The sequence below is a fragment of the Prunus dulcis genome, chromosome 4 (assembly GCF_902201215.1).
Source record: "Prunus dulcis chromosome 4, ALMONDv2, whole genome shotgun sequence".
Classification (NCBI taxonomy): Eukaryota; Viridiplantae; Streptophyta; class Magnoliopsida; order Rosales; family Rosaceae; genus Prunus; species Prunus dulcis.
Window position 1 is genome coordinate 7849021 of NC_047653.1, and position 12767 is coordinate 7861787.

The 12767-nt window shown below is 34.9% G+C and overlaps 4 protein-coding genes across 4 annotated transcripts in view; 3 read left to right on the forward strand and 1 right to left on the reverse strand.

The window, feature by feature from the left end:
• Nucleotides 1–1237: 1237 nt before the first annotated feature.
• LOC117625970 (uncharacterized protein At4g26485-like) lies at nucleotides 1238–3065 on the forward strand. Its single transcript, XM_034357577.1, has 4 exons — nucleotides 1238–1353; nucleotides 1532–1834; nucleotides 2247–2451; nucleotides 2574–3065. The coding sequence occupies exons 2-4, from the start codon at nucleotides 1681–1683 to the stop codon at nucleotides 3025–3027; spliced, it is 813 nt and encodes a 270-aa protein (XP_034213468.1). The 5' UTR covers nucleotides 1238–1353; nucleotides 1532–1680; the 3' UTR covers nucleotides 3028–3065.
• Nucleotides 3066–6939: 3874 nt separating this feature from the next.
• Nucleotides 6940–9275, forward strand: LOC117626054 (uncharacterized protein At4g26485-like). Its single transcript, XM_034357694.1, has 4 exons — nucleotides 6940–7178; nucleotides 7690–7900; nucleotides 8137–8499; nucleotides 8885–9275. The coding sequence occupies exons 1-4, from the start codon at nucleotides 7025–7027 to the stop codon at nucleotides 8898–8900; spliced, it is 744 nt and encodes a 247-aa protein (XP_034213585.1). The 5' UTR covers nucleotides 6940–7024; the 3' UTR covers nucleotides 8901–9275.
• Nucleotides 9276–11169: 1894 nt separating this feature from the next.
• LOC117626011 overlaps nucleotides 11170–12767 on the reverse strand; it is an 8513-nt gene continuing 6915 nt past the window's right edge. Inside the window, exons 8-9 of the mRNA XM_034357629.1 lie at nucleotides 12588–12690; nucleotides 11170–12488 (exon numbers count right to left, since the gene is read on the reverse strand). Of these exons, the coding sequence (XP_034213520.1) occupies nucleotides 12638–12690 (53 nt within the window). The 3' untranslated portion in view covers nucleotides 11170–12488; nucleotides 12588–12637. The remainder of the gene's footprint in view (nucleotides 12489–12587; nucleotides 12691–12767) is intronic.
• LOC117625238 (uncharacterized protein At4g26485-like) lies at nucleotides 11344–12413 on the forward strand. Its single transcript, XM_034356842.1, has 4 exons — nucleotides 11344–11485; nucleotides 11572–11770; nucleotides 11876–12157; nucleotides 12263–12413. The coding sequence occupies exons 1-4, from the start codon at nucleotides 11344–11346 to the stop codon at nucleotides 12411–12413; spliced, it is 774 nt and encodes a 257-aa protein (XP_034212733.1).

The following is a 12767-nucleotide window of genomic DNA, read 5'->3' on the forward strand; positions in this document are numbered from 1 at the left end:
CCTGCACTACAGCAGCTTTCAGAAGACACTCTTAGTTGGAGAAGGAGACTTCTTCTCTTTTGCTCTTTGCTTAGCCAGACAATTTGGCTCTGCTAGGAACATGGTTGCAACTTCTCGACTCCAGAGCTATTTAAATCAACACATTGACATGTCTCAGCATCATGGTTCATTATTTTGTTTCTTGTTCTGTAAGTTATTTATTTAGTTTCTAGAATTTTGCATAAATCCCACCTGAACTTCTCGGCATTGCGTCAATACCACCTGAATTTTTATTTTTTATTTTTGACCACTTGAACTTTGTGGAGTGTTGCAATTCACCACCTACGTCTAACTCCGTTAAAATTTCCGTTCAGTGTAAGAGTATTTCCGTTAGTTTACTAAAAGTAAAAATAATTATAAAAAAGTAAAACGAAAAAGAAAGTTAACCAAATTATCAAGAACTTAATTTGGAACTCATCACCAACCAAGAATGTTCTTGGTCCTTAATTGTGTCTCTTTATTTGGAGTTATGTTGTTGTACTCTTGCACTTGCAGCAACAAAACTTATCATTCAAAACAAAAATTACGAAAATCCATATTATAAGATATATACGTGGACATTAAAGTTACCTCATTAATGTATTTGCTTCTAATATTTACATAACAATAATCCTGAAAAATTACCTTTTTACTTCAGCTCAAATTAGAAGGTTTATGACTGAAATCATATGTATGCTGAAAAATTACCCTTGTGCTGCTTCCAGATTCCACCCTCGTACTTCGAGCATTAGTTTATGGTCAGCTGATATTGTAGATATGGCTTGCACTTATGTAGAGAGCTTAGAAAGGAAGATGCCAAAGCATTAGTTTATGGCTATGGTTTCGAACCTGGGTGCCACATGGAGGGAGGTGGAAGGGGACCGCTTGACCACTGCGGCACAACCCCATTGGCTGCTTTTAGATTTTCAAAAAGACAAAATTGTCTCAAAGGGTTTTGACGAAGGTAAATTTGCCTTCGTACAAATTGATTCCACACAACATTCATTTACGTGGTTGCCCTTGAGGGGATTTCCATCGAATATAGTAGGAGATTGAACATGATTTACAAGAGTTCCCCCTTTCACTAAATAAAAGTAAAGTATACCTTTAACTTCAGATCAAAGTAAAGTATACATAGACTTAAAATAAAATTAAAGTAGAACGACAGAGGCATTTACTTCAACATTTTCAATGAAAACAAGGACCGTATGAATACAAACCTGAAGCGATCAATCTGACCAGAATTTTCAATACAAACAGATGCACTCTTGACTTTTCCAAATCAAAATTCAAATGCAAATCAGTTTTTGCAAACCTGACAACTACTACATCATTGTGTGAAACCAACAGATTCCTTTCATGCACTAACTCTTTCAACTTTTTTTTTTTCCTTTCATGTTCAAAAGTACATCTTTTTTGTTTGTTGAATTATCGTTTTATATAGCTTTAAACTACCAAAGTTTAAAGTTTAGCCCAAAAATGATAAAGCAGATATGTTGTTTTAATTTGATAGGCTTTTCAAATCAAAAGGGCGAGGGCAATGATGCGAGTGAAGCGTTCGACGAGTATTCTGTCCCCACGGTTTTAAGTCCCCAAAGAGAAGAATAATAGCAAGTCTAGGAATTCTGGGAAAGTTGAAGAAGAATAGAGAATCAAATCAGAATGGAAGGGTTTAGCCCTGAGAGAAGGATTAAGCATTACAGCAGCTATCAGAAGATACTCTTAGTGGGAGAAGGTGACTTCTCTTTTTCTGTTTGCTTAGCCAGAGCTTTTGGCTTGGCTGTCAACATGGTTGCGACTTCTCTTGACTCCAGAGGTAATTTTTCATCACCATTGATTTGTGTCAAAGTCCAAGTACTTCAATTTTTACTCATTATTTCTGGCCAATTCCTTGGTTTTCAAGCAACCCAGTTTGAAATATAAATAAAAACAACCAATTAACTCTAAATTTGGTTACTTTTTCTGTCTGCAATTTAGCTCTGTGTCTGGTTTTAAAATTTACATTTTGGTAATGACCTAGATGAAATAATAGATAGAGGGGACCAAGGATTTTGTCTTTCCAAAAGAAAATAAAAAAACCCGGAAGGTTCGTTATTGAAATAGTTTGCATGCTGATTGTAGAGTCATCGATGGTGAAATGATAGATAGAGGGGTCCTGAGATGCAATCTTTTTGTTTAAACGAGAGGGTTTCTGAATCCTGATTGAACCCTTTGCATGCTAATTGTAGAGTCTTTGATGCTAAAGTATTCAGAAGCTATAAGCAATGTGGAGGAATTAGAGGACAGGGGATGCATAGTGTTGCATAAGGTAGATGTCAACAGAATGAGCCAACACCCTTTGTTGATTAGCGTACGCTTTGATCGCATAATCTATAATTTTCCTCACGCGGGTTACGTGCACGGTCCCTTTTCTTCTGAACGGTACCAAATTTGGTAAGTTCACACAAACCCATATATGCATGCATTAAATCAAAGAATTGAGCATAAGCAGCGAACACTAGCACAAAAATGTGAAAGAGGATTTTGAGTTCTAAATGAAATTCATGCATTTTCAGGTTTCATCAGGATTTGGTGAGGCGATTCTTCAAGAATGCACACGAAATGCTGACCGTGGTAGGAGAGATTCATGTAACACACAAGACAACATTTCCTTTCACTGAATGGAAAATAGTGGAGTTAGCACAAGAGGTTGGGTTACGTCTGGTTGATGAAGAACAGTTCTCACTGTGGGATTATCCAGGTTATGAAAATAGAAGAGGAGTTGGGATGTGTGATGACACTTTTCCTGTTGGAATGTCAAGCACCTTCATATTTGCCAAGCGCTCTGCTGCCAGTTTCTACCCCGGTGCTTTGTGCATTAGTTTATGGTCAGCTGACATAGTAGATATGGCTTGCACTTATTTAGAGAGCTTGGAGAGGAAGAAGCCAAAGCATGGCCACAAGAATTTGAGATCTCCATCTCGACCCAGAAAAAAGAACAAGAAATTGAGATCTCCATATCATTATTAATGCATGTACGAGGGAAATGACAAATGTAGAATAACTCATTGAAATTTGACGCCTTACATGAAAATTTAACATATACCATATTTATTTATACATTGCTGACCAAATCCCTCACATATGTGAGTCTGACATACACTTTTTCCTTCCATCAAATGTGTCTTATATTTAATTGAAAAAAGAGAAAGGCATAAATAAAATAATAATAAATTATAAAAAGTGATGTCATTGCAAAAAAAATAATAAAAAACTTTCTTGTAATGGAGATAGCAAAAAAGTTTCTCTCTCTTCATTGGTGTTCCTGTAACAAATTTAACAATTAAAAATTAAAAACACACCCGTAACAAAGCCCAAACCATTGCTTGGTGGGCCATTTGGTTTAAAAGATTATAAATATGGGCAAATAACGCCTAAAATTTGGAGCGTCAATTATAACGCTATGAAGATTCACTAAATAAAAACACTATGTTCAACTTCAAGGCACCACTGCCTACACGCTGGGAATGGTAACGGTCGAATTGGGAGTGGCTATGTCATTCTCATCCCCATTCCCGTTAAAAAAATTCCCCCCATCCCTGCTTTCATAACCTCAATATTCAAATTGGGGATTTCTCATCCCTGCCTTCGTTGGGGAATGGATTTCCCGACCCTATCCATTATGAAAAAAAAAAAACGAATAAAAAGCTAGTTTGTTGTACACAAAAAGAACACTATTATCGAAAATTCTAGACTATTTAAAAAAAAAATTAATACATGTCAAGACTACATTTCAAAGACGTGATCATTATAGAGGTAGCATCACCATCACACATCTTACTAATATTTATGAAAAATAAATTATATATATTCTAAATGGGAAGGGGGTTGAGGATCAAAATACCATCCCAGCCTCTCCCCAAACATCATACCTGAAAAATTCTCCGAACCCATCTCCATACCTATTTTTTATCTTTCAAACTTGACCCATTAGGATCAAAACCCACAAAGACTCTTACACGAGAGAAAATTATCATCCCTATTACACGCACATTTTATTCCGATTTTATAAAATGTAATAGCATCTCCAACTAGTGGCACCCTGGTGCTGCTTCTAGTTTCCACCCTGGTGCTTTGAGCATTAGTTTATGGTCAGCTGACATTGTAGATGTCTTGCATTTATTTAGAGCTCAGAAAGGAAGAAAACATTGGGCTGAGGCAAATGCCCTGAAGAAAACACTTTATTAATTGTGTGCAATATATGTCAATGTCATGTCATTATCTTGAGATAGTAGGTGGTGCAACCTAGTATTGTCCATTTGCTTTTAACTTTATAAAGAGGCAAAGTTGCAGCACGGGATTTGACAAAGTAATTTGCCTTCATTTTGGAAATACAAACCGTTTCCACAAAATTATTTTTTTATACAAATTTCAACTGAAATTTTATTTTGTTGGCTTGAAAATTAACAAATTATTCAATTTCATGCAAAAAGAAATATTAAGGCTAGAAAAGAGAGATGTTTTGAAATTGAACTTTGGTAAATATTGGTTATGAGATTAAAAATATAGCATTGGATATAAATAAATATTAAAATTATATATTTTTAAATTTAGCCTGTTCGATTCGGCCCGATTCAGTTTGTTGGTGGTATAGAACCAAAACGGGATTCAGTTAGAACTAGTTCAGTTTGGTTTTTTGAATTGGGTTTGACTTTTTGGTCAACACGGTTTTTTTGGGTTTTTTCCGGTCTAGTTTGGTTTGGTTGATTGATTCTTCGATTCCAATGCCCACCCCTAGTTTCCTTTGTCAGCATAATATCCACGAATATAGAGAATATTTTGAAATCTATCCATGCAATTATTATATAAATATTGATAATTTCAGCGATAATATCGGGGAAATTTTATATCCGAGAATTTCGCTCTCTCTTCATCAACATATGGACAAAATATCAGAATATTATTGATAATATCGAAAATATTAGGATATGTACCTGGAATGAAAAAAGAAAAAAAAAACCACAGTAGCATGTGCGCACACAAAGGGATTTGATGCCTTTTGGGATGGAATTGAGTAGCTCATGGAAAGAATCTGAGACCCAATCTTCAAATGATTTTGTTTATGGGCAACATCAACCAATCTTGGATCCATATTGATGACATGTTAATAATTAAATGCAAAACTATTTTGGGGATTTTTCATTTGATAACTACTCTTCATAGTACGCATACTCTACACATAGAAATGATGAAGACAATGAAAATTTTGAATCTCATAGGAACTCTATGTGGCATTAAGTCACTCATGTATCTTACCATGCAATACAAAGTGTAAAATATTGAAGTAAATCATTATAAATAAATGATTATATGGTATGTTTAATTTTCTTTCATTAATTATTACATAATTTCTATACTCACAGTGTTTATCAGCTTGTTATATAATCAACTTAAATTAGCCAAACCCACCATGTAATGCATTTCCTTCCAATATTTTTGTGATAAAACAATGTATAATTGACTAAATAAACATCCTCTAAAGTTTCAATCAAAATTTTCAAGTTTTTCTTACAATTTCCTTAATTTTTATTCAATTCTACCAATATCGATATTTTTCCAATATTTTCATCAATATTTCCGTGTCTTTGAACCACCGATATTTCACAAAACCTCCAATATTTTAGACCTTGCTTAGTATTCACTACCTGCACGCACATTTTATTTCGGTTTTACCAAAATGTAAGGCTTCACTTGTTTAGTTGGTTTGATAATATGAGTAAAGGAAGTCTAAAAGAGGGCGCAAATTAGGAAAATAATGACCATGATATATTTTTTTTGTTGAATTTCAAAACTACTTCCTTTTACATTGCTATTAATTATCTTTCTATATAACTTTAAAAGAGCCTCTTTCTAAATATTGTATTTCAACCTGTATATTTTTAGTTTGACCCCAAAAAAAAAAAAAACTGTATGTTTTTCAACTCTTTATTCATAAATATCTCTACAAAAAAAAAATTAAAAACCATTAAAATATGTGGTTATTACCAACAAAATAAAAAAATATTATTCTAAATATTGTATTTTAACAATTTGAACCATATATTTTTCAACTCTTTATTCATACATATCCGTATAAAAAATTAAACAAATTAAAAACCATTGAAGTATGTAGTTATTGCCAACAAAATAAACAAATATGATGTTTCAAAAAAATTTAAAATGACAATCATTTAATTAAATAATTAAACTATTTCCAATTTAGATTTTGAGTGCTACTATTATTCTTCACATGACATCTTATTAAAATTTAATTTAAGCGGTTTAAATTGGACACATCATCTTTAAAATAAAAAATCCAATTTACTTTTTAATTCAGACATTCAAATGCTTTAGTCTCTCACTGGAAGATTATCATGTTCGTCTTACAATCCAAATATTAAAGAACATGATCAAGATAGAGACGTGGAGAAGATAATGGTGTCCTTGGAAGAAAGAGAGAAACTGAAAAGAAATGAAAAAAAAAAAAAATGGAAGCAAGACTAAACGGCTGCAAAACATGTTAGGTTTACGAAAATTTTTAACCAAAAAAAAATTGCGAGGCATTTGGATTTTATGTGTAATATGTCAACATTAGAGTCTTTTAAATGAAATTTTAATAATGTCACGTGTGAAGAAAAAAAATTAACTATATCGTAACAGAGAAAATCCAAACAGATGATTAAGATGCTTAAAAAACACTGAACTAACGTTCAGCCCAAAGTGATAACTGGTGATGTTAGTTTAATATGATGTGACACACACAGACACTTTTCCTCCTAATGCGTGTATGTGCTTCTCAAATCAAAAGGGTGTGTAGAGTGCAAGCGTTGCGCGAGTATAAATACCAACTAAAAAATGTTCACAGTAAGTACCCAAGAAGGAAAAATATCAACAAGTCAAACAGTTCTGACTTCTCTTCTTTCCCAAAAAGAGTAAAAAAGAATTCTGAATTCTCTTAGTTGGAGAGCGAGAGAGAATCAAATCACAAATGGAAGCTTTTAGCTTTGAGAGGAAGATTAAGCATTATAGCAGTTATCAGAGGATACTCCTAGTTGGAGAAGGAGACTTCTCTTTTTCTGTTTGCTTAGCCAGAGCTTTTGGCTTGGCTGTCAACATGGTTGCAACTTCTCTTGACTCCAGAGGTAATTTTAGATCATCATTGACTTGTGTCAACGTCTAAGTACTTCATTTTTAACTCATTATTTCTGGCCAATTCCTTGGTTTTCAAGCAACCCAGTTTGAAATTTAAATAAAAACATCCAATTTTACTCTAAATTTGGTTACTTTTTCTGTCTGCAATTTGACTCTCTGTTTTGTTTTAGAATTTACATTTTGGTCATGACTCAAAAAGAAATGATAGATAGAGGGGACCAAAGATTTTGTCTTCCAAATGAAACAACCTAGAAGGTTCCTGATTGAAATACTTTGCATGCTGATTGTAGAGTCATCGATGGTGAAAATGATAGAGGGGTCCTATTAATTTTTTGTTTAAACTGGAGGGTTTCTGAATCCTGATTGAAATCATTTGCATCCTAATTGTAGAGTCATTAATGGATAAGTAATAGTTAAAGGGGCCCAAAGATGCAATTTTTTATTTTAGTTTAAAAAGAAATTAGAGGGTTCCTTATTGAATCCTTTGTATGCTAATTGTAGAGTCTCTGATGCTGAAGTACTCAAAAGCTTTGAGCAATGTGAAAGAATTAGAGGCAAGGGGATGTATAGTATTGCATGAGGTGGATGTCCACAGCATGAGCCAACACCCTTTCCTGATTAGATTACGCTTTGATCGCATAATCTATAATTTTCCTCATGCCGGTTACTTGCTTGGTCCCTTTTCTTCTGAACGCAACAGGTTCCAAATTTGGTAAGTTCAAACAAACCCATATATGCATCCCTTTTAAAGATCATGGTATATTCTCTATGGTATTTTGTGTTCATCATGTGTTTATTTTAGGGGAAAGGGTTTAGTGTTTAGGATTTATGTTAGAAAAATAATTAAATGAAGAATTGAAACAATGTAGTTTTGAGCTTAAGCAGAACACTAGCACAAAAATGTAAACAGAGGATTTTGAACTCTAAATTAAATTCATGCATTTGCAGGTTTCATCAGGATTTGATCAGGGGATTCCTAAAAAATGCACTCGAACTGCTGACCGCGATAGGAGAAATTCATGTGACACACAAGACAACATTTCCTTTCAGTGAATGGAAAATAGTGGAGTTAGCACATGAGGTTGGGTTATATCTGGTTGATGAAGAACCGTTCTCACTATGGGATTATCCAGGTTATGAAAATAAGAGAGGAGATGGAATGTGTGATCAAACTTTTCCGGTTGGAATGTGTAGCACCTTCAAATTTGCCAAGTTGTTCTACCATTCTAGCCCTTCTTGTTTCCACCTTAGCATTACTGATTCGGGTCCATGGTCTGGTTATTCTGGAATTAATGGTCCTCACATGGAAAGGTAAGCCCCAGCATATGAATTTTGTTTTCGTTTATTTCAATTTGTTGTGATTTTTAATACTACAATGAGCAAGCGACTTGAAAATGTGCATAATTTTGAAATCTGGCATACGACTGTACCCATTATTTACAGCAATGTTTCTGGGAATATGCCAAAATATACAGGTGCTATTGAATATAGCAAGGCTTATAGTTCAAGGGGTGAGCACTTGAATTTTCTCATGTGCTTGCTTAACTTGTTGAAAGAAAATAAGCACATAAGAAATTTCCCCAAGTGCTCCAATATCCCAGTCTCATATGGAAAACTTTAAACTTCCACTTCTACATCTTCAACATTAACTTGATTTAGTGCTCCAAAATATCTTACACTTATTTTTTTCTTGCAGGCCATTTTGCATATAAAGTGATCTCTACTACTGGTGAGGAATAGTATCAACACATATCTTTTTTGTTTGATAGGCATGAGGTTTTTCATTCAAGCATGAGTCCCCTTGTTTATATTCCTAAAACTCGACAAACGTTCAACTCATCAGCTTTATTTTGAATGTCATGTCTTGTGCATAAGATCTTGACTTGGCTGTATCTAGCACTGTGTATAGGATTTCAGTTTTAAATCATGGACCAAGCTTGTAAGATGAGCTCTTTTGTGGTGAAATGTAGGTTGATATCAGTCAACTACTCTGTTGCTATATGCCTCTTCTAATGTTGACTTGCCCTTCTTCATTCAGAAAGCCTTCACCTTTCCATTGCTGGATTAATCTTGTGCCTTGTACAGAGTAGAACAATACTAACACGTCTCACTTTTCGTCCCGCTTCTTGATCCTTGAATCTCTGAGAATATTTTATGAGGTGATTTCGTGATCCATGTATCACTACGAATTTTTCAACCCCCTCAATGTGAGATTGAGCATCTATCTGAAACCCCACTCCGCTAAAAATGTTTGAAACTAATTGGTGTTTCAATTCAGCTTGAATTTAGAAGGTACTTTACCCTGTACATGTATTCCCCCTCCCCCTCAATACAATCTGCCTCAGATGCATGTTATCAAAATTGTTAAAAGCCTCTTCTAAACAAAGGCTGGTTTCTTTATCAGTTTTGAGTTTTAGGTTCTTTAGATTTTTGCCATTTTAGCCTGGACCTTTCACTGACTGGATTGGTAGGCCACCTGAGCTATGCCTACTGCATCCAAAGGTACACACACAGTAGCTTTAGTTACAGCAAGATGGCAGCTAGCTAACTGATTCTTTTTAAGACTTGAGAGAATCAAAATCTCATTAGTAACAACTTTCTTTTATTTTGTTTATCTATTTTTCATTTCAAATTTTAATATTTTTTTAATAATTAATTAGTTTAAGTAAATTCTCAATGCATATAAAACTCAGTTACTCACATATATAATGTTCATGCACATAAAAATTAAGTAGTATCTTATCTTAAATTGGGTCGTATCATATATTTATCGGATCCGGATCAAAATCTAATTGGTCCTTGACAGGTCTGCCATAAACATGCACCAGCTATTAGGAGGCGCACGGATTCACAAGAATTGAGGCTTAATAGGTTTCCAACAAGGGCAACATGAAGTAAATATTATTTAGTGCTCATGAATAGTACAGATAGCTAGAAGTAGCAGATGTTCAAACATAGACAGGCTGGGAAAGAAGGATCCGGATTCTTTGCTTAAATTTTATCTACTAAAATCTGCTTGACTTTTAATGTGAGGATGCCACCACAATAAAATATAATCCAAGGGCTATAAGAGTCACTTATGCTAGCGTTCATGATAAAATCAAATTGCTCTCGTTTCTTCTTCTACGCTACAAATTAAAGTCGCATACCAGCAAAATGCTTACATTTGATGTGCATTCAAGCATAATATGGATATGTTGCCTAACTTAGAGGATGAATAAGGACTATCTATAAGAGGTTGATGACTAAAACTTATCCCTCATAATCTTCCAATTTTCTAGGGGATTAGGGGAATAAGTCTTAGTCATCAACCTCTTATGAATAGTCCTCATTCATCCTCAAAATTGGACAACAATATCCATATTATGCCTTGATCGCGTCTAGTATGGTCCTCCTTATCAAACAAGCCTAAGAAAAAAAAAAAATACCTTCATCCAAGATTGGAATAAGAGGAGAAAAAGTGATTCCCCCGTTGATTGCTTTGGATTCAAAACACAGATATTCTCTTTCTTGTTTTTAATATGACGAGTGCAAGAAAGGTATTAATTCGGTCTGAAATTAAAAGGAAAACAAATAGAAGACAGGGAGAAGAAAAAAAAAAAAAGGGGCAGCAAATTAAAAATAGCTTCTTTGAATTCTAGACTGAGAAGAGAAAGGTAAACCATGATTTTGTCATGTCCATGCGATTAGAGAAAATTCAAGTGTCGAAGTTGTAAATTTAGGCTTTGTCGGTTCTAATTTATGAAGGAGGAGACATAAAGATGTTAGATTCTGGTTGTTAAAATATTTTATTATGTGTTTTCCTTTCTAATAGTATATGTGTTAATTCTTTTATCCCTTTGATTATAGTTTATTGAGGTGGCATCCCACAGTAAAAGCCAAGCGAATCCTAGAGGAGAAAATCCATGCAGAGGAACCGGATCCTGCAACTCTTTGGAAAGAAAACTAGGGAGACCTTACAATTACCAAGACGCATGCATGTAAGCCTTCAAACTTGTAATTCTTTGGAAATCATGAATGGGTTAATATAACACACTTTTTCTTGTTAATCCCTATGTGTGTTTTCTTAATCAAACGGTTAGGCCAACAGTTGCCCCCTACCCTGCAACTCTTAAGTAGATGTTCAAGATAAAAATTAAAAACAAGAGATCTAAAATGGGAGAGAAAACGATTATGCACTATAGCAGCTCTCAGGAGATACTCTTAGTGGGTGAGGGCAACTTCTCCTTTGCTGCTTGCTTAGCCAAAGAATTTGGCTCTGCTGTGAAGATGGTTGCAACTTCTTTCGACCCCGAAGGTAACAAGGGAGAAACTGACTACCATCGTTATTGCACTTGCTACAAGTCAATTTCCTGACTGAATTCATTTACACCTTAACCGCAGAGTCTTTAATGCAAAAGTATTCAAATGTAACGAGCACTTTGAATGAGTTAAAGGGCAGGGGATGTACGGTGTTGCATGAGGTGGATGTTCATACCATGAGCCAACACCCCCAGCTAACGAATAGACGATTCGATCGCATTGTCTTCAATTTTCCTCATGCAGGTTTCATCTCGATGGAACATAACAAGATCCAAATTAAGTAAGTTTAAATAAAGATTAAATGCTACATGGATCATAATATGGTAGACTGGTTGACAAGAAGAAGGATGTTGGTAACGTCTCTTTTGACTGATCTATTTTTCAGGTTGCATCAGGATTTGGTCAAGGGGTACTTCACCAGTGCACGTGAAATGCTCACAGGAAGTGGAGAAGTTCATGTGACTCACAAGACCACCCATCCTTTCAGCAAGTGGAACATAGTGAAGTTAGCAGAAGAGGTTGGGTTGTTTCTGGTTGAGGAAGCACAATTCACACGAGCGGATTATCCAGGTTATATAAACAAGAAAGGAAGTGGAAGGAAATGCAACCGTACTTTCCGTGTTGGACAGTGTAGCACCTACAAATTTGCCAAGCTACCACTTCAACCGTACTTTCCGTCTTGAGTTCTTGAATTACTTGTGCTCTCTCATCTCTAGGCCTCAGCATGCATATTGTATTCTTGGTGTTTAAATCTTGGTGTGGGGTAACGCAGAAACAAGCCAGCTAGTAAATTGGGTCATTTCTCTCTAAGGAGTTTTCATTTAGCTGAGAATCTTCCTCCTTATAAGATCAACCTACCTGATGGAAGACAACTCTTCTTGTCTGTTGTAGACCCGAATTGTTTATGGGGGATAGCCAAGTGACGGAAGACAATGACTGCAGTGCAGAAACAGGCCTTTCTTACACCAGTTATATTTTGAATCTCTTAGGCTTCCATCCTGCAAGTAAAAAACAGATAAAAGATGTTGATTCAAGGAATCAATACCACAAAACAACTAAACTAAAACAAAACTAAATAGGAGGTGAGCAGAAATTACCTCAAGACACATGTGGGTAAAGAGTCATTATTTTGTAAAGCTACTTCTGTTCACCTATTAGCTAATATTGCTTCCTCAATACTCCTAATTACAACACTAAGACCATTGCCACTTCCTAAAGCTTCAACTGCAGCTCGGTGTGCATTTTTATGCCATTTGAGCAAATTATAAGATTGTAGA